The 22,447-nt window shown below is 51.2% G+C and overlaps 8 protein-coding genes across 8 annotated transcripts; 5 read left to right on the forward strand and 3 right to left on the reverse strand.

Moving 5' to 3' along the window:
• The first annotated feature begins 352 nt into the window (after positions 1-352).
• BDV59DRAFT_175877 (TFIIH/NER complex subunit SSL1) lies at positions 353-2,144 on the forward strand. Its single transcript, XM_073689333.1, has 3 exons — positions 353-681; positions 786-1,121; positions 1,187-2,144. Exons 1-3 carry the CDS (start codon positions 458-460, stop codon positions 1,986-1,988), a joined length of 1,362 nt encoding a protein of 453 aa, XP_073549407.1. The 5' UTR covers positions 353-457; the 3' UTR covers positions 1,989-2,144.
• A 135-nt stretch (positions 2,145-2,279) lies between these two features.
• BDV59DRAFT_175879 (DUF5572 domain-containing protein) lies at positions 2,280-3,148 on the forward strand. Its single transcript, XM_073689334.1, has 2 exons — positions 2,280-2,553; positions 2,633-3,148. The coding sequence occupies exons 1-2, from the start codon at positions 2,312-2,314 to the stop codon at positions 2,952-2,954; spliced, it is 564 nt and encodes a 187-aa protein (XP_073549408.1). The 5' UTR covers positions 2,280-2,311; the 3' UTR covers positions 2,955-3,148.
• An 824-nt stretch (positions 3,149-3,972) lies between these two features.
• BDV59DRAFT_200976 (armadillo-type protein) lies at positions 3,973-6,492 on the reverse strand (the record flags this gene model as incomplete). The annotated part of the gene is made up of 7 exons (XM_073693712.1): positions 3,973-4,017; positions 4,070-4,246; positions 4,366-4,992; positions 5,042-5,934; positions 5,986-6,172; positions 6,222-6,329; positions 6,382-6,492. 7 exons carry the CDS (start codon positions 6,490-6,492, stop codon positions 3,973-3,975), a joined length of 2,148 nt encoding a protein of 715 aa, XP_073549409.1.
• A 1,406-nt stretch (positions 6,493-7,898) lies between these two features.
• On the forward strand, positions 7,899-10,364 carry BDV59DRAFT_175882 (putative ER to Golgi transport protein (Sly41)). Its single transcript, XM_073689335.1, has 3 exons — positions 7,899-8,078; positions 8,148-8,544; positions 8,604-10,364. The coding sequence occupies exons 2-3, from the start codon at positions 8,164-8,166 to the stop codon at positions 9,846-9,848; spliced, it is 1,626 nt and encodes a 541-aa protein (XP_073549410.1). The 5' UTR covers positions 7,899-8,078; positions 8,148-8,163; the 3' UTR covers positions 9,849-10,364.
• Positions 10,365-10,533: 169 nt separating this feature from the next.
• BDV59DRAFT_175884 (putative NADH-ubiquinone oxidoreductase, subunit G) lies at positions 10,534-13,439 on the forward strand. Its single transcript, XM_073689336.1, has 7 exons — positions 10,534-10,774; positions 10,833-10,856; positions 10,916-10,967; positions 11,021-11,035; positions 11,092-11,114; positions 11,168-13,046; positions 13,097-13,439. The coding sequence occupies exons 1-7, from the start codon at positions 10,660-10,662 to the stop codon at positions 13,197-13,199; spliced, it is 2,211 nt and encodes a 736-aa protein (XP_073549411.1). The 5' UTR covers positions 10,534-10,659; the 3' UTR covers positions 13,200-13,439.
• A 169-nt stretch (positions 13,440-13,608) lies between these two features.
• BDV59DRAFT_200979 (uncharacterized protein) lies at positions 13,609-14,933 on the reverse strand (the record flags this gene model as incomplete). The annotated part of the gene is made up of 4 exons (XM_073693713.1): positions 13,609-14,081; positions 14,142-14,448; positions 14,503-14,732; positions 14,789-14,933. 4 exons carry the CDS (start codon positions 14,931-14,933, stop codon positions 13,609-13,611), a joined length of 1,155 nt encoding a protein of 384 aa, XP_073549412.1.
• Positions 14,934-15,777: 844 nt separating this feature from the next.
• BDV59DRAFT_14248 (putative cytokinesis regulator (Byr4)) lies at positions 15,778-19,572 on the forward strand. Its single transcript, XM_073687197.1, has 2 exons — positions 15,778-18,749; positions 18,808-19,572. The coding sequence occupies exons 1-2, from the start codon at positions 16,385-16,387 to the stop codon at positions 19,374-19,376; spliced, it is 2,934 nt and encodes a 977-aa protein (XP_073549413.1). The 5' UTR covers positions 15,778-16,384; the 3' UTR covers positions 19,377-19,572.
• Positions 19,573-20,085: 513 nt separating this feature from the next.
• BDV59DRAFT_175889 (uncharacterized protein) lies at positions 20,086-21,165 on the reverse strand. The gene has a single exon (XM_073689337.1). It carries the CDS (start codon positions 21,136-21,138, stop codon positions 20,827-20,829), a length of 312 nt encoding a protein of 103 aa, XP_073549414.1. The 5' UTR covers positions 21,139-21,165; the 3' UTR covers positions 20,086-20,826.
• Between the last annotated feature and the right edge of the window lie 1,282 nt (positions 21,166-22,447).

Consider the following 22,447-nt stretch of genomic DNA (forward strand, 5'->3'; position numbering starts at 1 on the left):
GCTTGAGGTAAAGCACGAGTACGCGAGGAGGGATGAGAGCGAGAAATCGGAGGACGGGAACGAGTAGAGAAGGTGAAGGAGGAGGTGGAAGAGGAGGAGGGGGAGGGGTTGCAGAAGCGGCGACGGCGGAGAACGCGACACGCAGGCTGGGGACGACGACCGCCGCAAATGGGAGCAGATGGAAGGGCGATTCGCCTCCCCCACATGTCTAGCTGGGTTTTGTTGCCGAAAAGGTAATTCTATATATCGTAGACCACGCTCTATCGCTTGGCTGGGGATCGCAAGAACCAGAGAAAAAAGGAAGCCTGGAACAGTCCGGCCGGAGCTTGGGCCCAGCAGAGAACCAGCTCCCCTTACGGAACCAGTAAGTATCGGCTCTCTCCAGCTACCAAGAAAAAGCTCACCACCGCCACCACCAACTCTTCCTCCACCTCAGCACACCCCAAACCACCTTATCATGGCGGATTCGGACGAGGATTACATCGGTGAGGTCTCCGAAGACGAGGCGGATAACAATGTTTCTCGCAATACCCGTGGAGAAGCCTCGCGCGCGAGGAAGCGCAAGCAACGCGGAGGCGCCGAGTGGGAAGTCTCCCGGACATGGGAAACACTCGTCGAGGGCGCCGACGGGACCATTAGTTCCACGGTCGAGGGTCTTCTGGAGGCGGGAAAGAGGAAGAGGTAAGCCTGGTCGACCCGGATGGACGATGACCAAGCTCCCCCCAGACACGCGACACCACCGACGCCGACGAGGTCCTGTTGCTGAATCCCCGATCTCCTTCCAGGCTCCTGAGGGACACGACACCATTGCAACGCGGGATCATTCGACATCTGATCCTCACCCTCGACCTGTCGCTGTCCATGTCCGAGAAGGATCTGCGGCCGACACGATACCTTCTTACCTTGCGATACGCACAAGAGTTCGTTCGGGAGTTCTTCGAACAGAATCCCATCTCGCAGTTAGGCGTGCTCGGGTTACGGGATGGACTCGCCGTCCGCATCAGTGATATGAGTGGAAACCCTACCGAGCATATCAACGCAATCCAAGCCCTGCGAGATCATGACCCGAAAGGCCTCCCGAGTCTACAGAATGGTCTCGAGATGGCCCGCGGCGCTCTCTTGTATGTCCTTTCTGGGTTAACCGTGTCGAAGAACCCCCGCTAACGGTTTCCTCGTCTCTCCCTAGTCATACTCCGAGTCACGGTACGCGCGAGGTTCTCATTATCTTCGGCTCCCTCCTCTCCTCCGACCCCGGCGACATCCATCAAACGATAACGACATTGATCAACGACAAGATCCGGGTGAGCATCGTCGGACTTGCCGCTCAGGTGGCCATCTGTCGGGAACTATGTGCAAAGACGAATGGCGGCGACGACACCACATACGGCGTGGCGCTCAACGAGCAACATTTCCGCGAATTAATGATGGATGTGACCACCCCACCGGCCACATACTCCCAGAAGCAATCGACCAGCTCCCTATTGATGATGGGCTTCCCGTCCCGGACTGTCGAAACCTCCCCATCGCTCTGTGCATGCCATTCCACCCCGTCCTGCGGAGGGTATCTCTGTTCGCGATGCAACAGCAAAGTCTGCGGTCTCCCCGCCGAGTGCCCTTCCTGCGGCCTTACTCTAATCCTTTCAACCCATCTTGCGCGGTCGTACCATCATCTGTTCCCCCTGATAAACTGGGTGGAGGTGCCGTGGCAGCGCGCCTCACGTAGCACGGTGTGTTTTGCATGCGGAATCGCCTTCCCCCCCGTGCCGCCGAAAGAACAATGGCACATGGCCGAGAGCCAGGCCAAGGGTATGAGCGCTAGTAGTCGCTACGAGTGCACTGTGTGTAAGAACCATTTCTGCATTGATTGTGACCTCTTCGCCCATGAGGTGGTGCATAATTGCCCCGGCTGCCAGAGCCGCGCGGCCCCGGAGGCCGCTGCGCCATCCAACGGACAAGCCGGTGCAGACTCGATGGATACGTCTGTATAGCGGCATTATTGTTTTACGAACCTACACGAGAAATAGTTATGATAGAGCGCCGTCATTAGGCCCCGGTCTGTTAATGAATTTGCCCAAGATCCGCTCGAGGCGGTAATATGTCACAGCTCTAGCGTATCCAATAGTCAAATGCATACCAGTAAACGTCTCCGGAGAGAACGCATCTTCTAGGATGTTGGTGTCGTTCCCATGTAAATTGTCGCTCACCTCACATACGTCACCCCGCCAAATAGGTAAGCCTCGGCTAATCTCAAGTTGCTCCCCGCATGATAATACTCTCACCTCCACCATTGTTGTCGCTAAACCCAGCAATCATGGACGCCTCATCTAACCCGTCGCCTTCCAATGGAGCAGATGCCAGTCCGCCGACTCAAAGCCATGAACCGTCGGAGATTGAGTTGTTCCAGAGATTAAAGTCGTATCCTTTCGCGTCGGATCGCGAATTCGCCAAGGGCCTTGCGATCATCCTGCAGCATCCAGACGTACCTGCGAGTGAAGACGAAATCAATCGCACCGATGATCTTGTCTTACAAGCCAAATGCTTCTACTTCTCGAGGTATGTGCTTCATGTCCTTGTCGAGACCCTCTCAGCAAGTGTCACTTCAAAGACCTACGGTATTGACCGATCACGATAGGAAAGAAAAACTGGCCAAGGCCATTGACTTCCCTGCCTTCAATGCTTGGATGAAATCCAACCCAGAATCACAGATGATCGAGAACGCCGGCAACTTCCCAACACAAGCTCAATCCTCCACGACGAACACACCATCTACCCAAGAACCTGCCTACCCATCTTCGTTTGCCCACATAGTCGAGCTCATCACTACGGGCCAACCAATCCCAGGCATTCAGCAGATTCCGGATACGGTTCTGGAGGGGCAGGATACACCCAGTACAAAACCACGGAGGCGGAAACCCTGGGAAAAAGATACCGTCGACGAAACGTGTTCAACATAGGCAAACACAAACACTCTTCTTAGGTGAGATGTATTGTCAAAGTGCATGTGGGGTATTCGAGACTCAAGGGTCTACATAATGGACAGTATGAAGGACAATGTTTAAACTAGATGGAATGACTTTGTTTTTGTTTCTTTTTTTTTTTTCCCTTTCTTGTGTAAAAGATATGGCAATAGGAATCAGGGAGAGACCGGCAAGGTACATCACGGGTAGGCTTTCCGACAAGTACACTTGCTTCTGTAAACCAAAGCTTCCACATAACAATCCGTACCTGCAGTTCTCCATACTCTCATAAAATGCTCCGCATCTTAAGAAATGACTTTTGGTTATGGATCATCAATCGGGACAACAAAGAAACGACTTTTCGCGGGTGACAAAGTCTCGGAACAAGGCATGGTATTGAGATGAAACGACGTGACGGCATAAAGTCAAGCCAATTTTCCGACAATATTCGCATATTACAAATGGGAAATCACGATGTCCGAAGGTCTCTAGGCCGACTGTAATTCAGGAATTAGACGTGTTCTCTCCTGTGACAGGGGTTGCTCGGGCTCAAGTAATATCCGCGTGGATTCGAGTGTCGAAGCAGTTCGTTCATCGGAACGGCGCATATCCAGGACTCCATTGGTTTCCTCGGGGGAAACGCCCCCCATGCGGTCCTTGTGTTGGAAACCTATCATCATTGAAACCGCCAAAACGGCCGATCTGAGCTCCGGCGCCTGGGCCTGGACGAGTGGCATGAGAAGGGTTGCAGCAGAGCATAGCAACGCGTGAACCAAACTTTGATCCTCGCAAAGAGACCATATGCTTTCTGTTGATATTTTCAGTACTGTACGGCTAGAGAAGTGTCGAAGGGGTGGTTATACCGAATGTGGCTTGCAACTAACTCCCGTTGATGAGGGGCAGCATTCATTAGAATCCATTGAATCAAGTAGTTTCCATACTGATCTCCGGCAACTGCCTCAGTTATCAATAATATTCCCGGGAATTTATTGAATGTCACTGTACATACTGTCAATCAGAGGCATTCTGGGTCGATCGCTGCGGCCAGTACAAACTCGCGCTAGGTAACGTTCCAGAAATTCAGAGCCCCCTATCTTTAGACATTTCTCTACAATCTTGGAAGCGAACTGATCCATGCTGTAGTCAACTGACCAAAGAAGGATATGTTCGATGGCCCGGCTTTTGTCGTGAGGCGCACCGTGTTCGCAAATATGCTGGATACACCAGTTTCCGAACTGGCCGTGCGAAAGAACATCGATTTTTGCCAGGACCTCCTCGATAGCTGGGCGCTGCAAGCTGTTAGAATTTCCTCTGTATTAATTGCTGGACGGTGGAGATTCGAGACCCTTCGTCTAACATCGACTTCGGGCTTCCTCGTTGGTATATGGGGTGGAATAGGGTCATATACCTTCTCGTCCTCAACACAATTCTCGAAAATATTCTGAACCACCAAGCTCCCTGTTTCTCCCAGCGCTACTTCGTGCCACATTCCTTTCAGTGCGTCGTTGACCTTAACCATGATTTGGGGTGGTTCACCACTCCAGCGTAGTTCGAACAGTTTCTGCCAAACATGACATGCATACCGGTGAATGACAGTCTCAGGAATCCTGCGTAGCAGCTCATGAACCATCACGGCCTTCTGCTCCTCAGGGACGCAGTCGAAAGCCTTTTGGATTACATGGCATCCGAAGGGATCCATACTGAGGCTCAATGTGTTGCCTTTAATTGCATTAGCAATCGCAACAATCTGCTCCGGGGTTCCATGCTCAAAACAACGTTGGACGAGGAAGTTTCCAAAACGGTTGACCATGAGTGGATAGGCTTGATGTACTATGGCCTCTATAATCTCAAACTTTTGCTGGACAGTCCCGACTTTGAGCTTTTGTTGCAGAAAGATGGAAGCCTGCTGGTCGTTGTTGCAAACAATTTTGTCCACTATATATCTCCAATCACAGGAAACATTCTTGTCAAGAAGCCGGCGGTAGTTGATCGGCTCAAGGGGTGAGACATATGTCTGGGTATGACTACCTCCGGCCTAGACGTGTCAGCTAAAGTAAAGCGGTTTGGTTCATTTAGCGGCTTACTGAGGAAGTACCCCACGGTACAACATTTGGATGGGCAGAAGTGAACTCATTTGCTGTCGGGGAAAGCGGAGTTCCAACTGGCTGCTGATGGTATGGTGGAATCGGATACAGGCCAACTTGCTGGTAGGTACTATTCTGTTCCACTGGTGACCTGGGTGCGATATTGCTCTGCGGAACAGGATTGAACGTGCCCCAAGGAGAGCTCTGTGTCGGAAGCCAGGCACCGTTGCGACTCCCTTGAGTTGTAGGCCTGCGCTGGAGCGATGGTGGCCCTTCTAGAATTCTTGGCTGGTCTCCAGGGTAGTGTGCATCAACATTACAAGTCCCCATGGAAGAGCTGGGAAGCATCCGGTTGCTCTGAAAGCTTTGTCCAGATACGGTAGGGTTCGGGGTTCTAGCGCCCCAAAACCTACTCGATTCTTGGGTCGTAGAATTCGGGGGCATGGGAAAAGGATCACCATATGATTTGTCGACTGTGGAAGGGTTGAGACCAACTCCGAAAGCCTGTTGCTGGGCCGGGGGGATCCAAAATCCTCGGGCTCTGTTGTATTGCCCAGCAGACAAGGCATCGGAGATATCTGACTGGGTGTCATCTTGACCGCTCCATCCATTCGGAAGCTGGTTAAATGACGGGTTGGAAGCATTAAAAGCACCCTGTAGATGGCTGATCGTTTGCTCAGTAACTTCACGTCCACCAAAGTCTATTTCAGATGGGGGGCCCAGCGCTTGATCCAAAGTATGTTTGATCACTCGTGTCTGGGCCAATTCCTGCTCCTGAAGGGCAATCCTGGAATTAGCCGCAAGGAGCTCACGTTTCAAGCGGACAACCTCAGATGTATCGGTTGGAAGGGGGTCTTGTTTGTTTCCGGGCTCCTCCCCAGGAAGGCTGCCGTCTGGCGTTGGTACGCATGGATTGATTGCTGGTGCGTTATTTGTTTCGATACTGTCGGTCAGAGCGTTCCTCTTCTGTTCAAACAAGACTTGCTTCTCAGAAAGCTGTGTGCGGATCTCTTCATTTTCGACGGGGCTTTCTCCCATTGTATGAGGCTTTGGGGAGAGCTTCGCTAGAAGTTTATCCATCTCAGACCTTTGGATAGTAGAAATGATAGTCGAATGCTCCAACTTCTGCTTCTAGGATTGTGAGACATTTGGCATATATCGGAATCGAGTACCACCTGACCTTATTGGAGAGGTTGTCAGCCCCTTCACCAATGGAGGGCTGGGAGTTGCCAAATTTTGAGGTCACCAGAGGATCGGGAGGACCGGATGTTTTCGACTGCCTTGGACCCTGTATTCAAGTGTTAGGGAGAATTAACTTTCAGGGCGATTGCGAGACTCACTGATATCTCACGGCCTGGAAGGAGACCTGGACGCCCGCTGGAATTGGAAAAATGCATGACTTCTGGGAGCTTTCGCCCGGATCTCGAGGGGTCGGATGGAAGCACGGGCATCCCGTCTCGATCGACCGTGAGGACAGACGAAATAGGAGATTAGAGGAGACTCAACAAACAGCAAGAGGATTGGAACGAAACAGTGCACTGGAGCCGGATACGCGACGAAGGTACGGATCCTTTCCGGTCAATCGCCAGTTTAGTATAGGGCAGATGATTGAAAGAGATGATAGCAAGTGGAGAGATGGACCTTGATCGGAGAATAAAACGAAACGACGCGAGAATAGATGGCAGCAGTTAGAAGACAAGAGATCAGATAGGTGAGAAGATGCGCAGATACCAAGTAATAGCGGATAAATCAAACAAGAAAGATTAGGAAAGAGCAGGGAGGGACGGGAAGAGAAGGAGGATAGAGAAGTAAGAGATGCGGTGTGGGAAGGAACACCGGTTGATGGCACACGACACAGAGATCCAAATTATACTGAGCCTGTCGATGTTATAGAGTCCATGCTCGTTCACTGCCTTTCAAAGTACCCAAGTCGAATCTTGAACAAGGGGTCTTTGCAGGCACCTGGCCATGCCGTATGTCAACACTCGCATCACCGGATTCTATAGAGATAAGTTTAATCTACCAAAAAGACATCCACGAATTCTCTCACTCATTCCTTTATCCTGGAGCAATCAAATTACCATGAAAGGCAGGCTGGTTACCTACCTAGGGACCTAGGTACCTACAGAGTAGGTCTATATGTCGGTATAGGAGGTTACAGGCGGACTAATGAAAAGCATCGAAACTATAGATCTCATTCGGATGCAAAGCAAAGAACAGGACCACGTGGGATCTATATTGTCTGAGTATCAGCGACGTAAGAAGCTCTCAAGTCAGATCTGATCTCTTGATACCATTTGATCGACTCCCATCGGTGTTGGAAGTATTGTACATACTTACAATGTACATCCACCACCTGCAAATTCCCCCCACCCCGGCGTTTTTGGTGTCTAGACCAGGATGTTGATAGATAAGTACAGTTGACTAGTCCCTAGGGCCTCCAGACCAACCACTCTTTATATCGATCGACCAAGACTCGTCTATCACCGACGTTTCAGGGGCCCTTTTGACCCATCCACGGATGTTCCCTGGTCATTCTTGGAGGTAAGATACCGGTATTAAAATTACCCCATCGGGGATTTCCGATCCCCGATGAGAAATGTGACGGGACACTGAGGCGGACACAAAGGTGTCAGATAGGTATATTGATATTGTAGTTTGTTCAAGGACTTCTTCCGATAGAAACAATATACCGATCTTTCTTGAACCTCCACGTCGGTATGAAGTGGCATAGCTAAGTGATCAAGGTCTAAGTAAAGTAAGACCTGGTAATCGGAGTATCAGTCATCCCGCACCGTGTCCTCCATTCTCAATGGTCATTCGTCGGTGGGGATTCGTCATCTAATGCGGCAGTCCGCAAACGTTACAGGATACTTCGGTTGATGCGAGACCCAGCATCTTCGACCTCCCCTCAATTTACACCAGGTTCCTCACCGCAACCGCGCTCATCGACCACAGACATATCTACAAGTCGCCTAGGTGAATTTTCCCAAGTACGCATTGATTGCCCCTGTCCGATCTGGCAACATCCACCCGCGTAAGTCAATTCAGAAGCTCACTATTTTGTCATTCGCACCCTGGATCTGACGCCATCGCATCTCTCCAGATGTTGAAGATAGGAAATGACTACGACCGTTGTGACAGGCACCGGACGGCGATCTTCCATCAGACAGTCGGAACTACAGACACCCACGCTGGCCTCCAGTTCGCAATCGATGACGAGCCCGATCGACAAATTTCCACCGTTCAAGGACGAGCTATATGAGACCACCGCGGAGTCTCCGGAAACCCTCAGATACACACAGAATGACCGATGGGAACCGCGTCGGTCCAATTATTTACCTCGTGATCTAAAAAATGGGACTATCAGAAACCCAAAGCACCGGTCACGAAAAAGCATCAGCGAGGCGATTACCACCATTAGAACGCGCAATGCGAGCGTGAGTGCGAATGCGCAAGAACTGGCCGAGGCCCTCCGGGCTCCTGTGTCTTATCGGCTGATAGTAAGATCATCCTCTATTCCAATGCTTCTACCAGAAACTGGTAACTTATGGTTCCACAGGTGCTCTGCCTGATCTGGTATACGACGTCCGCCCTCACGAACACCTCGTCAAAGTCAATCTTAAACGCCCTCCCCAAACCAATCACCCTCACCATTATACAATTTGCCTTTGTGCCGATATGGTGCTGCCTGCTCTCCTCTCTCTCCTCATCCTTCCCGTGGCTCAGAAACAGCGTGCCAGCCCTCCGGAACGGCCTCCGATCCCCTTCGCGTGAAGTGATCGTTACCACATTGCCCTTGGCTTGTTTTCAACTCGCCGGTCACATACTTAGTTCGATGGCTACCTCCAAGATCCCCGTGTCACTGGTCCACACGATCAAGGGGCTGTCGCCACTCTTCACGGTACTGGCGTACCGTATTCTCTTCCGCATTCGATACGCGCGAGCCACATATCTGTCGCTCATCCCTTTGACATTGGGAGTTATGCTTGCATGCTCCACCGGATTCTCTACCAACTTCTTCGGGATTCTGTGCGCTCTCTTTGCGGCTCTAGTGTTCGTATCCCAGAACATTTTTTCAAAGAAGCTGTTCAACGAAGCAGAGATGCAATCAACGGGACGGCGCAAGCTGGACAAATTAAACCTCCTCTGTTATTGCTCTGCCCTGGCATTTATCCTAACGCTACCGATCTGGTTCGTCAGCGAGGGATATCCCCTCGTGTTCGATTTTTTCCAGGATGGAGTGATCTCTCTGACTGGGAAGGAGGGTTCCTTAGACCATGGGGCGCTCTTCCTCGAGTTTGTCTTCAACGGAGTGTCACACTTTGCGCAGAACATCCTGGCGTTTGTAATCCTCTCCATGGTATCTCCCGTATCCTACTCTGTCGCATCTTTGGTGAAGAGGGTGTTTGTGATCGTCGTTGCAATCGTGTGGTTTGGCAGCTCAACAACTCCGATCCAGGCTGTTGGGATTGGCCTCACTTTTATCGGACTATATCTCTATGATCGCAACAGTCATGATGACCTGGCAGACCGCCGAGCCAACGCAGATCATTTCCGTGCCAATGAGTCTGTTCTCCCTCTGAACAGAAGCGGTGCCAAAGCATGGGACTCAAACGGGTACGCTTTTCCATCAGGGAAGGGGATGGACCAGCAGTCATCCAACAATCTTTCCTTTCCTCCCGTCGGTCTCAAGAAGGAAGATGATGCACCAGGCCAGGGCCGACCCAGGGGAAGTAGTAATGCCCGGGTTTGGCTGCCTCCTGGGACCAAGCAAGAAACGACATGGCAGCCAAGCGATTCCTAATGCCAAGTTGTCCTCACGGGTTCCCTTTCGATTGTTGCATCATAGTTTCGCCCGGTGTTGCGGTGTTTTTTTGCATGAGAGGTTTCGCCTCCTTTCACTATATATGTATCATGAAGACATAATAGATGAATGTACATGTTTCCTGACGTCTTGTAATACCAATGAGTCGGTATAAAGCGGGGATCTTGGTGACTCGGAAGCTCTTGGATACATCCCGGTCTGGTGCCAGGAATGTGGTTACGGACACTATCAAGGCAGGTAAACCGCCTCTACCCATGAATCCAGCGAGATTCTCCTCAGCTCAATCTTACATTGTAACAAGGGATGTAGCGACTGTCAGTAAAGAACTATACCCTCATCAGGCCATTCCCCCATCGGAGAATCGACCCTAAGGAGCTCCAGCTCAGTGCAAATCTGCTCTGGGGTCATGTAGCAGAGGAGGAGGGGACAGTCGAAATAAAAGAAGACTTCTATTCCACCCCTTCACCTACAATAAAACACGCCCTTGAAATGAGTTTACTGGAGAGAAAGAGAAAGAAAAGGAAAAACCAAAACGGACAAAAAGGGAGAAAAAGGTGTGGTCCGGATCAATTGCTCTTCCGGGTAACCGAGCCAATCCGCGGCTGGCAATTTGCGAGTGACGCCCCGACTTCTCTGGCAGAATCCGAACAACGCCAGAAGCGATCTCCCCCAAGAACATCAGCTGTTCCAGCTCTCTAGCCCTCTCCCCCAGGTTCTTCCCTTTCCTTCTTCCCTTTTTTCATAGATCCTCCTCCCATCCCCTCTCCTCTCAGCCGCCTATCTTCCCACTATGCGGCCGCAGTTGTTTCGTGCGGCCGCCCGGTCCATCCGGGTCCCAAAGGGCAACTATCCCAGGGCCTTCGCGACGACAACCCCTCGTTCTGCCGAGGTGGAACTCACAATTGGTACGCCGCAATAGTTCTTCATCGCACCCTGCATGAATACTGACATTTTTGTGTTAAGATGGCAAGAAGGTCTCGGTGGAAGGTGACGTCCCCTCTTAACGCTACACGGTGACCGACGCTTCCTGCTCACACCTATAACAGCTGGCTCCGCCCTGATTCAAGCTTGTGAGAAAGCGGGCGCGACAATCCCGAGGTATGTTGTCGTTTGACAGATCCTTCATGGGCTATACTGATGAATTGCGCTAGATATTGTTATCATGAGTACGTTCTATCTTTCCCGAAACTGTCGTGTTTCCCGATTACTAATTCAATATCAGAAAGCTACTCATTGCAGGAAACTGTATGCCTCCACATCAGAACAGTCAGTCAAAATACGATACTAACCTGAATCAGGCCGTATGTGTTTGGTCGAGGTGGAGCGTGCCCCTAAGCCCGTGGCGTCATGTGCTTGGCCCGTACAGCCAGGGATGAATGTCAAGACCAACTCCCCTCTGGTTCACAAGGCCCGAGAAGGTGTTATGGAATTCCTCCTCGCGAACCACCCCCTCGATTGTCCTATCTGTGACCAGGGAGGCGAGTGTGACCTTCAGGATCAGTCGATGCGTTATGGTGCGGACCGGGGACGTTTCCATGAGGTGGGCGGCAAGCGTGCCGTTGAGGACAAGAACATTGGACCGCTGGTCAAGACATCGATGAACCGCTGCATTCACTGTACTCGCTGTGTCCGATTCATGAACGACGTCGCCGGTGCCCCCGAACTCGGAACCGCCGGCAGAGGAAACGACATGCAAATCGGTACTTACCTGGAAAGAAACCTCGACTCTGAAATGTCTGGCAACATCATCGATCTTTGCCCCGTCGGTGCCCTTACGTCGAAGCCCTATGCCTTCCGCGCTCGTCCCTGGGAATTGAAGCACACGGAATCGATTGATGTCCACGACGCCTTGGGCTCTAACATCCGCATTGACACCCGGGGCATGGAAGTCATGCGCATTATCCCCAGACTCAATGACGACATCAACGAAGAATGGATCAACGACAAGTCCCGATTCGCGTGTGACGGTTTGAAGACCCAGAGACTCACCACGCCCTTGATTCGCAAGGAGGGCAAGTTCGTCCCTGCCACCTGGGAGCAAGCTCTCACCGAAATTGCCTCGGCCCAACAGAAGCTCCAGTTGAAGGAGAACGAGTTCAAGGCTATTGCCGGACACCTTGTTGACGCTGAATCTATGGTGGCCATGAAGGATCTCGCTAACAAGCTCGGTTCCGACAACCTTGCCCTTGATCAACCTGGAGGCAGCTCGCCAATTGCCCACGGCATCGATGTCCGCTCAAACTATCTCTTCAACTCCCAGATCTATGGCATTGAAGAAGCGGATGCCATACTTTTGGTCGCCACGAACCCTCGCCACGAAGCCTCCGTTCTCAACGCGCGCATCCGCAAGCAGTATCTCCGCTCCGATCTCGAAATCGGACTCGTCGGAGAGGAATTTGAGAGTACCTTCGAGTATGAGACTCTTGGATCTGATGTGTCTTCTCTCAAGTCTGCTCTTTCCGGCAAGTTCGGTGAGAAGCTCGCTGCCGCCAAACGGCCCATGATTGTCGTTGGTAGCGCTGCAACCGAACACCAGGACGCCAAGGCCATCTTTGAGACGGTTGGCAGCTTCGTGGAGAAGCATGCGAACTTTAACACGCCCGAGTGGCAAGGCTACAACGTTCTGCAGCGTGCCGCATCTCGGGCGGCTGCTTTCGAGGTTGGCTTCACCACTCCGTCTGCGGAGGTCGCCCAGACCAAGGCCAAGATGGTGTGGCTTCTTGGAGCGGATGAAGTTAGCCAGAGCGAGATCCCTAGCGATGCCTTCGTTATCTACCAGGGCCACCACGGAGACCGCGGTGCCCAACTTGCCGATGTCGTTCTTCCTGGCGCCGCATACACTGAGAAGTCTGGCACCTATATCAACACTGAAGGACGTGTGCAGGTTACTCGTGCAGCTACTTCAATGCCTGGTGCTGCTCGTGATGACTGGAAGATTGTTCGCGCTACGAGCGAGTTCCTGGGTGCCCCGCTCCCTTACGATGATATTGAGGCCCTCCGTGATCGCATGGAGGAGATTAGCCCTGTGATGCGCCGATATGATGTCGTCGAGCCGACTTCCCTGGGCGCCCTGAGCAAGGTCCAGTTGGTTGACCAAAATAAGGGCAGCCAGGCAACTGGAGCTCCTTTCAAGAAGGTCATTGAAGACTTCTACTTCACCGACTCCATCTCCCGAAGGTATGTGGTTTTGTTCCAGACACTCTTTGAATTCATTCTAATAGCCACAGCTCCCCAACTATGGCTCGCTGCTCAGCAGCCAAGGCGACTGGAAACCCGGAAACGAACTTCATGGCTGCTGGTGAAATGTCCCCTCAGGCCCTGTATGGCTAGATCATCGGGACTTAATTGTGGTCTATTGGATTGTTCTAGGCGTTGTAGTTGTAACACCTATCCATGTTCTTTTTACTATTTCCTTTTGATGTGCCCCTCTCTTTTTGCTATGTCTTTCTCAACGTGCCTTTTAATCACCTCTGCTACAACTTGGTATGTCAGAAGTGGACTTGTACATAACATCAAGATAAAATTTTACCGAGGAGAGAAGAGAAATCCATGCACTGTGTTCATTTTGGGTATGCACCTGTTGGTTTCGAAGGCTCCTGGCCTACATACGGGATAGGTTATTTGCACCAAGCGAGTTCTCTCTTTATGGTGACTGACTCTCACGGAATCCTTTCTCCATTATATAAATGTAGTATCTCATTTCAGATAAAGATCATAGGCGCGTTAAAACCTGGGGTATTTAGAGTTCATCATCATCAGTCTCTCCAGCGGTCTCCTCGTCGGCATTTTGCTGGGCAGAGGACTTCCCAGGACTGTCCTTCTTCGCCGGTGGCCTCCTGGAAAACGGAAGCTCTCTCCGGGGAGGAGGGTTGGAGGGTTGTTTCATCTTTGGACGCTCAGATAACCGCTTAACATCAGATTCCTTATCTCTGTCATCTTGCTCCTGTTCAGCGGCTGGAGAGGATGACTCGTCATCGGTAGCAGTATCCTCGTTCTCTTCTAGCGGCTGGGGAGTAGATTGCTGGTCATCATCAGTCCCGTCGGGCTCCAGTAAGTCTCGACCACGCTGGGGCTTATCGACATCCATTCTCTCAAACTCATCTTCACTATCAGACTGGTTGGGATCCATCTGGCGAGCTGACCGTTTGGAATCTCGACTCTTCGAGGCCGGTGTGCGGCGTCTCCCAAATGCTGCGGCTTGAAGATCGGACACTAGATTGATATCACAAATTAGTACAGCCGAAATGCGCTAGGCTAAGGGAGATATCTTACACTTTTGCGGATCAACGTTTGCAGATGCTAGTAGGCGTTGTTGGTTGCGGATCTTCAACTTTTTCTCGTTCAGCAGCTGAACAAACTCGACCATCAACTGTTCCTCATGTTGATTCTTTGCGGCGATGAAATCTTCCAGCTGTTTGTTGAGCCGGTTGATGGTGACTTCCGCGGCACGATAGCGGTCCCGAAGTGAGGTGAGTTGATCTTCAACCATGTCGGCCCTCTCCACGGCCATTCCGGTCCAATTGAAAAGCTCGATGGCCTGTTCATCGTCCTGTTTTAGAGATATCGACCCAAGGCGTTGCTGGGACTCGTTAGCAGGAGTGATCAGAGGTCCTCAACGGAGGCGGGCACCGACAGTTATCCCCTGTATCCTTTTGCGGATAGTGATAATTAGCTCCCTGTCCTCATCGTCTTGACCGACAATGCTGGCAGACGATTCAATCCCGGATAACGTGTCGATCTCGGTGGTGGTGTCCGGCTGAACACCGAAGACGTACGACACAATACGTTGCCATTCCTCATCGGAGCCTTGGTAGTTTTTGGCGCGTAGCTTGCAAAGCTGGTTCTGTCGCACTAGATCTCTCTCTTAGCCCTCGAACTGGGTTAGAATAGCAATCCCAGGAGATATATCTGCAACGTACCGGTGCCGGTGTACGGAGTTTCGCCCTCGGTGGCCGCAATGCTGAGGTCATTCCCAGAACGGTCGACGTGGAGAAGGGTAAACGATGCGGGGTCGTCAGATCTGGGAATTCGTAGAATGCGAGGAAACGAGGGTTTGGGCAACATGATGGCCGGTGAATACTAAGATTGCTGGGCGCAATGTAGCGGGAGAGAGTGATGGATGAGGGACTGATATAGCTGAGGTTCGTTAGCGTAGGCATCTATCGGGGGGTGGCCATGGCTACCTAGGGTGGAACGGGATGAATCAATGGTTGGCGGATTGATGCGGGCCAAGTAAATCGTAAATCACTTCGGATGGTGTTCTACCATATTGGAGATGTGACACTATGGGAATATAGACCGTTAAGATGAGGATGTTCAGGTGGTGGTGGTTCCCCTCAACAACGTCAACGTCACGGCCCTGATACCTCAGGCACCAACACCAGAGCTCCCAATGTTTGGTAAGGTCAGCTGTACCATGGTAAGGCTTTCCCTCAGATTCGGTATTATGATATGCCTCGCTGCATAAATATGGTCCAGATCACATTGATGATCGCCTTCTCGGCTGAATACCCACCTCGTGTTTCAACAAAAGCATCGCAGGAACTCAGAATACTACGGGTACCTTACATAGACACCAGAACATGTCTAGACCCACGAGTCGATCCTCTCATATGACGAGTCTAAATAGTAGTTCCTGTCGATATAATAGATCGAATCTTCACATCCGATCTAGTACCATGCGCGGTTGATCCATATCTGCTGCAGTCGGTGGGTCTCCAGGCGTGGTGGACAGGGTAACCATGGCATCAAATCGCCAAACACGGCCAGGAACAGAGTACAGATCATTCTCGATGGAGGCCATCCTCTGGATTTCTCCAATCAACGCCAGAGTCCATACCTTTCAGCTTCGGTGGGAGTAGTTGGTGGATCTCTCAGGACTTTGCATGAAGATAACTAGTAAGCAATAGTTCACCACATCGGGAGTTTCTAAATTTCCCCTCCGGTTTCCCCCCCATCCTCATTACCTCTCCTCCCATCCTCCTCTCTCAACCGACTCCCTCCATTCCTTCCCCGTTGGAACATTCTTGAATGACTGATGGAGGGTACCCAGCTCTAGCTATGTTCGTGGGTCGCGCATCCTGGGTTGGCTTTATCTGACGTTCTTCCTCTCCTTCCCGGAGAATCTTCGACTTCTCCAGCCACCGTCCACCACCCACCACCACACGCAAACACTAAACGCCCTCGTGTACCTCCTTTTATTATTTCTCCGCCTACCCCCTGGATGATTCTCCCGCTTATGTCACTCGATTTCGACAACCTCTGCGGAGAATTTCACGACTGGCACTACAAATCACCACACTCCCCCCGGTTGGTAACGAGAAACGAATCCATTGGTCTGGAGCGAATCTCGCGTTAGACACGACAAAAACCCACTACTATTGCGATCGCCCTTCCGGCATGACAGTCCTTTCCTTCCCCAGTCCAGCATCAGTGCCAGAGAGCCCCCAGACTATCGCATAGGGCCCTGGACCGCGCTACCAGCTTCCACACAATTTCCTTCCTATTTCCTGAAGATGGAGCCTTTTACCCTTCAGGTGCGACATGACGATGAGGAGACAATTGAATGTTGGGACGACGACGATGACCTGCAATGTTATGGCGACATCCAATTGCGCGCCGCGTCAACCGCTACGTCAGTAACTAACTCATCTGTACGCCGGTCTGGTCACCGAGACTCGATTTCTTCACGTCGCTCGGCGCGCTCCGACCTGGATTCTAATGTTGGGACGGACGAAGACTGGCAGGTCCAACTCCTGGACAACGACGATGCTGTCAACGAGGAGGCCATAACCTCTGCCAGAAATGCGGGGATTCCATTGCCTGCGAATGTTCCCAAATCGGCGTTGGTCGGTGGGACCATAAAGCGTCTTGGGCAAAGGAAACCCAAGAAGGAGTTCATCGATGATTGGTCTGAAGAAGTAGAGCCTCCTGGCCCCGACAGCGTGTTGGAGCTGAAAACCCCCCAAGCAACTTGCTTCCCCGAATCGCTTCGACAAGTCAATTCGACTGCCACCAGCCCTGTGAAGACATCCGCCCCACAGTTCGGGAGCGACAGCCCTCCTATACCACTGCAATCGCCATTGACAGAACTGGATAGTCTCCGAGATGTGGACGTTGTTGCGGATTTCGAAGATGTCCCAACGATCAAGGTCGCTAAGCCCCGGTCCCCCCAGAGAGCAAGCGTCGCAGATAATCCGAAGCGCGGAATCGAAAACAACGCGGTGGAAGATTTCGAGGACGATTTCGAATTCCCGGACAACGACGATTTTCTTCGTCTTTCGCCCCTCAAAGTGAACGCCCGCAATTCAAGCCCTACCCCGGATGAATTCGACGTCGATTGGTCGGAAGGTAGCATAGGTGTTCGATTTGGTGGCACTACAAGAGATCGTCGATCGAATCCCAGCTCGTCCGTCACTGCTGTCAGCCCAAGCGCTTCTAGCTGTTTGACTGGCGAGAGCGAGGATGAGGGCTTAGACGGCCTCGTCATCCCAGAGGGCCCTCTGGACCTAGAGTCCCCGCTGAGGAAGCGAAAGGAGCCAAGTCAGTTGACTCCTGCGAAAGAGATTGGGGCCGAACAACAGCCACGCGATACAGATGATTTTTTCTTTGGTCTTGAAATCGATAACGGCGATGCGTTCGATTCCAGAAGACTATCGATCAACCCCAATGTGAAGCGCAAGACAGAGCGCCCTGGAAGTCCGACGCGGCGGTCAGCGACGACACTCACGTTCACCAACGCGACGATTTCTCCTAAAACTCGGATTCCACGCCCCTCCGGCCACGATCGGCTCCAATCAACACATTTAGAAACCGTTTCGGAAAGCGGCGCTCCTTTGTCGCGGTTTCGCGATTCCCTCCCAGGTACTAATGCGCATTCGTCAAACCCATCTGTCTCGAGTCTTCCGGCCGTCGGATCTGCGCCCATGTCCTCAAGCTCCCCGAACACAAACCGAACACTTGGAACTCGTCTTTCTAAGGATTCCACATCCGGTGAAGGCGCTGGCGGTGGAAGACTACCACTGAGAACGAAACGATCAATGCCTACTATGCGAAATACATCTCAACTTCCCTCTTTCCAGACATCACTTCAAACGAACCGGCCTTCTATCTCTACAATCAGACCTAAAACCCCCGTCGACCGGCTAGGAATCGACACAAGACAAGGCAACCGCAGAATACAACCACCGTTCATACCAGCAGGGGCCTCCGAGAATCAATCCCATCATGCTAGAGTCAAAACCTACCGCCATTCCCGACGCACCCATTCGGACACTTTGAATGACTCGTTCGGCTCTCATGTATCTCGTTCGTCGCGGTCGAGTCGTTCTGATATCTTCGATAGTAACCCTAACGAATCAAGTCCAGAGAACTTGCTTGCTGGAGGGAAACGAACGCTGACTCGACCAACGCGTCGGCGACATTTTGGTGACGGTAGCGAACTGGCGTCTTTTGATGACCTTCCCACCTCATCGTCTGTAGAGAGCAGGTTTGTCAAGCCCCCCTCCGGTCGTGGCGCGCCCAAATCGCTCCGAAACAAACTTTCTCGGAGTCAAACTATCCCGTCAGGGAACGAGACTGTACCTCCGTCAATACAAAGTATTCCGCCAAGGTCTCATGATACCATCCCAAGGTTTGCACGTGATACAAATGCCTCGAGGATTGCACGAGAGCAACGCATCGCTTCGATGACCAGTAGCTCCAAGAATCGGGATGATAACACACTCACATCCTTGAACTCCAAGTGGCGATCTCAGACTATATCCCGTGTGCCCTCCAGTTCTCCGTCCATTAGGACCAAGAAGAACAGGACGCGTTCTGGATCTGGGAATAAACCACATCTGATCAAACCACTAGGCACTGGTGTTCAGGAGGCCAAATGTAAGCTCAACTGATCAGACCCCCACGCGTGCTCGCATTGATTTGCTAACCTGTGTAGCACTTAATGGGATGCAATACAATCCAGCTACTTTCTGCTGGGAAGGCAATGAAATTTCTGTTAGAGATTTTGAGATGAGCTCTCCGAGATCACCAAAACCTGCTCCAGCCCTCATTACGAAGGTTGGCACGATGCAAAACGTTCAAGTGGTGGGAGATATGGTTTTCGATCCACGCCGCATGTGTTGGCTCAGGCTTGCGCCTTCACAATCAGGAGCGGACGGAGTAGTTGCTGTCCAAGATGAAGATGATGTGTTTGCAGGACTTGATGATTTAGATGAGACGGCAAAAGAGGTCAGTCGCTTGAATCACGGTTCCTCCGAGGACATTGGTGCCACTGCAAGTGGTGACGACCGCAGCTGTGGAGACTCATCTGACGAGTGGCCCATAACGGAGGAGTTCGACGTTGGCCCCGAATTTGTTCGACGACAGCGAGCAGAGGAGGATAAATGGAGGCGCAAAGTCGACAAATGGACCAAGGTCGACCGAGAGAGACTTGGGGATGGGTGGCGATGGGCCATTCGTGACCTGGTGAGATTTAACAGCGGAGCTGGGAATGGAGACCGTTGATCAACAGATGCGTTGGTCGGCTTACCTTGATTCCTGTGGCGAGTCCCGGTGATTGATGGATAACAGGGAGGGCAATGATAATGAAGAGTGACGGGGGTGTGTCTCTGGGTGTACTGGACTATACCCCGAGGAACCAAAATGCTCCTAAGTGGGGGGAGTTTGTCCGATGTTCAGATGACTACGAGAGAGCCCTTTCATGTCTGTGAATGGTCAGCTGCTGGTGTCCGAACGCATTGATACCTGGTTATGCAGTCTGCAGGCTTATGATGGAAGTGGCATGGATCTCCCGGTCCTATGATGAATGGTAATGTCACAAAAATTCCCCGTCCCCAGATCACGCTGCTCATAGGCTCATGACTTCCAATCCTGGAAGAAATACTGATTTCTGTCGATGCGTGGCGTGGGTGATGGGAGAAGCAAGGTTGTTATGTATTATAATTATCATGGTATATATCGCTTAACGAATGTAGACGACTTCGGACTTGTCGACTTTTCTTACAGGTTTCATCCTTTTCCCTCCACAGCAATGACTACCTTGATGCGTCCACGCATACTCGTGCAGATGAAGTCTGGAATATCCGAGTAAAAAAACACCTAATGAAGAGACGGCCCACGAGTCCTCGATATCTGATCTCGTTTCGCTCACGTTGTTACCTAGGCCGATACATCTGCAGCTGCAAGGGCGAGAGCCTCGTTCCAATGTCTGGTCCTTATCTGGGAATTTTCCCTGGGCCACAACAGGTATTTTGCTTTTCTCACTGAAGAAGGGGTAACACACACCCTCTCTGATAGCTTGAAAAAATGAGAATGCCTATCATGCCAAGACTGTGTAGCTTGTCGCATCAATAGTTCGACCCGGGGAGCATTGATATGGAACTTGTCAGTCGGAGAACAAACCGACGCGCAGCGTAGGGAAAACAAACGGCCCAAAGAGGCGTATCTCCTCGCTTCTTCGTATATATTACGTGCTTCTGTGGAACATGCATGTCCGAGTTTGTCTATCTTGATTTGATGTCAGTCCCTATCTCGTACTCTGCTTCGCTACCCGTGGATGTCATTCTTGTTTCTTTTTTCCCTGTGTCCTTCTCACACCTGTGTGTTTGCATGTATGTATCACTGCATCGGATTGAGCGCAGGAAGTTCCGAAGAGGATCGATCTTGGTGTTGACCAATGGATGGGCATCGTACAGTTTGCCAACACATCCTGGATGTAAGCAGTGCATGCCCTGTTGTTACAAGTGGAAATAGTCTGGAGATTATGTTGGAACACAGCAGTGGGCCAATCATCTCCAATCCAAATTCGTGCTGTCAGTGTCCATGACTCTTGCTCGAACCGTAGCCACCATTGTACTGCCCTACGATTCGTAAAAAAGCCCAGTCCCACGGTAGAAGACAAGGTTCTCCAACAGGGATTAGATGGACGGATGCGTTGTACTGTTACTTGGCTTGACTAAAGGCCGCATGGAGCTTGGTCACCTCCCTCGCTAGGACGTGGAAAAGGGAAGCAACGGGCGCCTTGAAGACCTGCATCTGGCATTAGGTCCAGTGGAGAAGCGAGGATGATGAAAAAATGACTATTTTTATCGGAAAAAATGCCAATATTCCGCGGTGTTGGGTTGAGATGCACCCATGCAAACCAACCTCGATAAGCGTCCCAAGACCTGCGTTTTATGGCCAGGAAAAGGTCAGCTCTCAATGCGGGCGACCCGAGAAACAGTCCCAGGCATCTAGAGATGAATTTTTCCATATTAGACGAAGGCATCTCCAAGATAGCAGCCAACCAGCAAAGGTTCTCGATCGATCCTGCTTTTACCTGTTGTTGCTTTCTTGGTGTCGAGGCGATGTCGTAGTCTCCAACGCATACAGGCGTTGGAGAAGAATGGGCCTCATGATTGGAATATTTTGGGTGGATCGGCCAATAATGACGGTCAATCACCTCTATTGAACCACTCGAATTGTTCCAGCAGACATGCCTGCAGGGGTGCCGATATTTCAGCTGCCGTCACCGCAAGCCACCAACCCCTCTTAGGCGCTGCACTGTCTTCCAAAGTCCCCACCTAACAAGAGAGGAAGAAGCAAGATCCTGGGTTGTCTCGTCTCGCTCGGGTATGGCCAAATTACGGGAGGTTGGGAATGGTCCCCAGGTACATCATGGCAAGTAATGATTTCTGCAAAAACCATGAAAACATGGTTTTTGCAGTATGTATTGGCCCGGTTACCCGCAGACAATTCCGCCTAGATGCTAAAAGAGTCACCACGGCAATAAAGGCATGTCTGCTGGTCTGTTTATAGCGTTTGTAGACATCGTTGTTGGTGCCATTCTTCCTGGAAGGTAGCCATTGCCATTTGGTAGTACAGAATGATCTAAACGGGATAGTTGAGTAACGGTAAGAGACGAAGGGGAAGAGTATATGATTGGAAGAAGAAAGGAAAGCCGTCATAATCCCACGCATTATACATGGCACAGGCATCCTGTACGAATTATGAGGGGCAAGATACCTACACCGCATCGGAAGTCATTCATGTTGTCTCATACTGCCATAGGCAACGCAGACCGTTTCTTCCTAACGTTAATGGTATACCCTGGAGATTTGGCAATTAGCATACAATAGAAATTGAGCATAACCTTCCTCTCACACGCAACCTACAATTATTAATTTATTTGAGTGCCAGACCAACTCGTGGACAATCATCCTCGCACAGAGCATAGACGCCCTCCTAGATCGGGGCCCTTTAAGCGACATGCCCACCAATTTAACACTGTTTTTGGAGCAACAACTTTGAGCGAGAACCGACATAACTCCATTCTAGACCGAGTACCCTACCGCTTCATGTCATACCCGACTCTTCCAGACATGCATCGCTAATGCCTTACCTGCAGGATACTTGCCACACCTCTCTCCGTCCAGGCTTTTACCTCTCCCTGTGAATTCACGAGGCGGTGACTAGAAGTAAGAAGTAATGCAAGTAGGGGTCTTAGAACTCTACGAATTGCTGCTCGTCGGAATACATCTGTCTTCCCGTACAAAAAACAAGTCATGCATAAAAATCCCCCGCCTCATTTTCCCTTC

This window comes from Aspergillus ambiguus, assembly GCF_047715705.1.
Source record: "Aspergillus ambiguus strain CBS 117.58 unplaced genomic scaffold BDV59scaffold_10, whole genome shotgun sequence".
Classification (NCBI taxonomy): domain Eukaryota; kingdom Fungi; phylum Ascomycota; class Eurotiomycetes; order Eurotiales; family Aspergillaceae; genus Aspergillus; species Aspergillus ambiguus.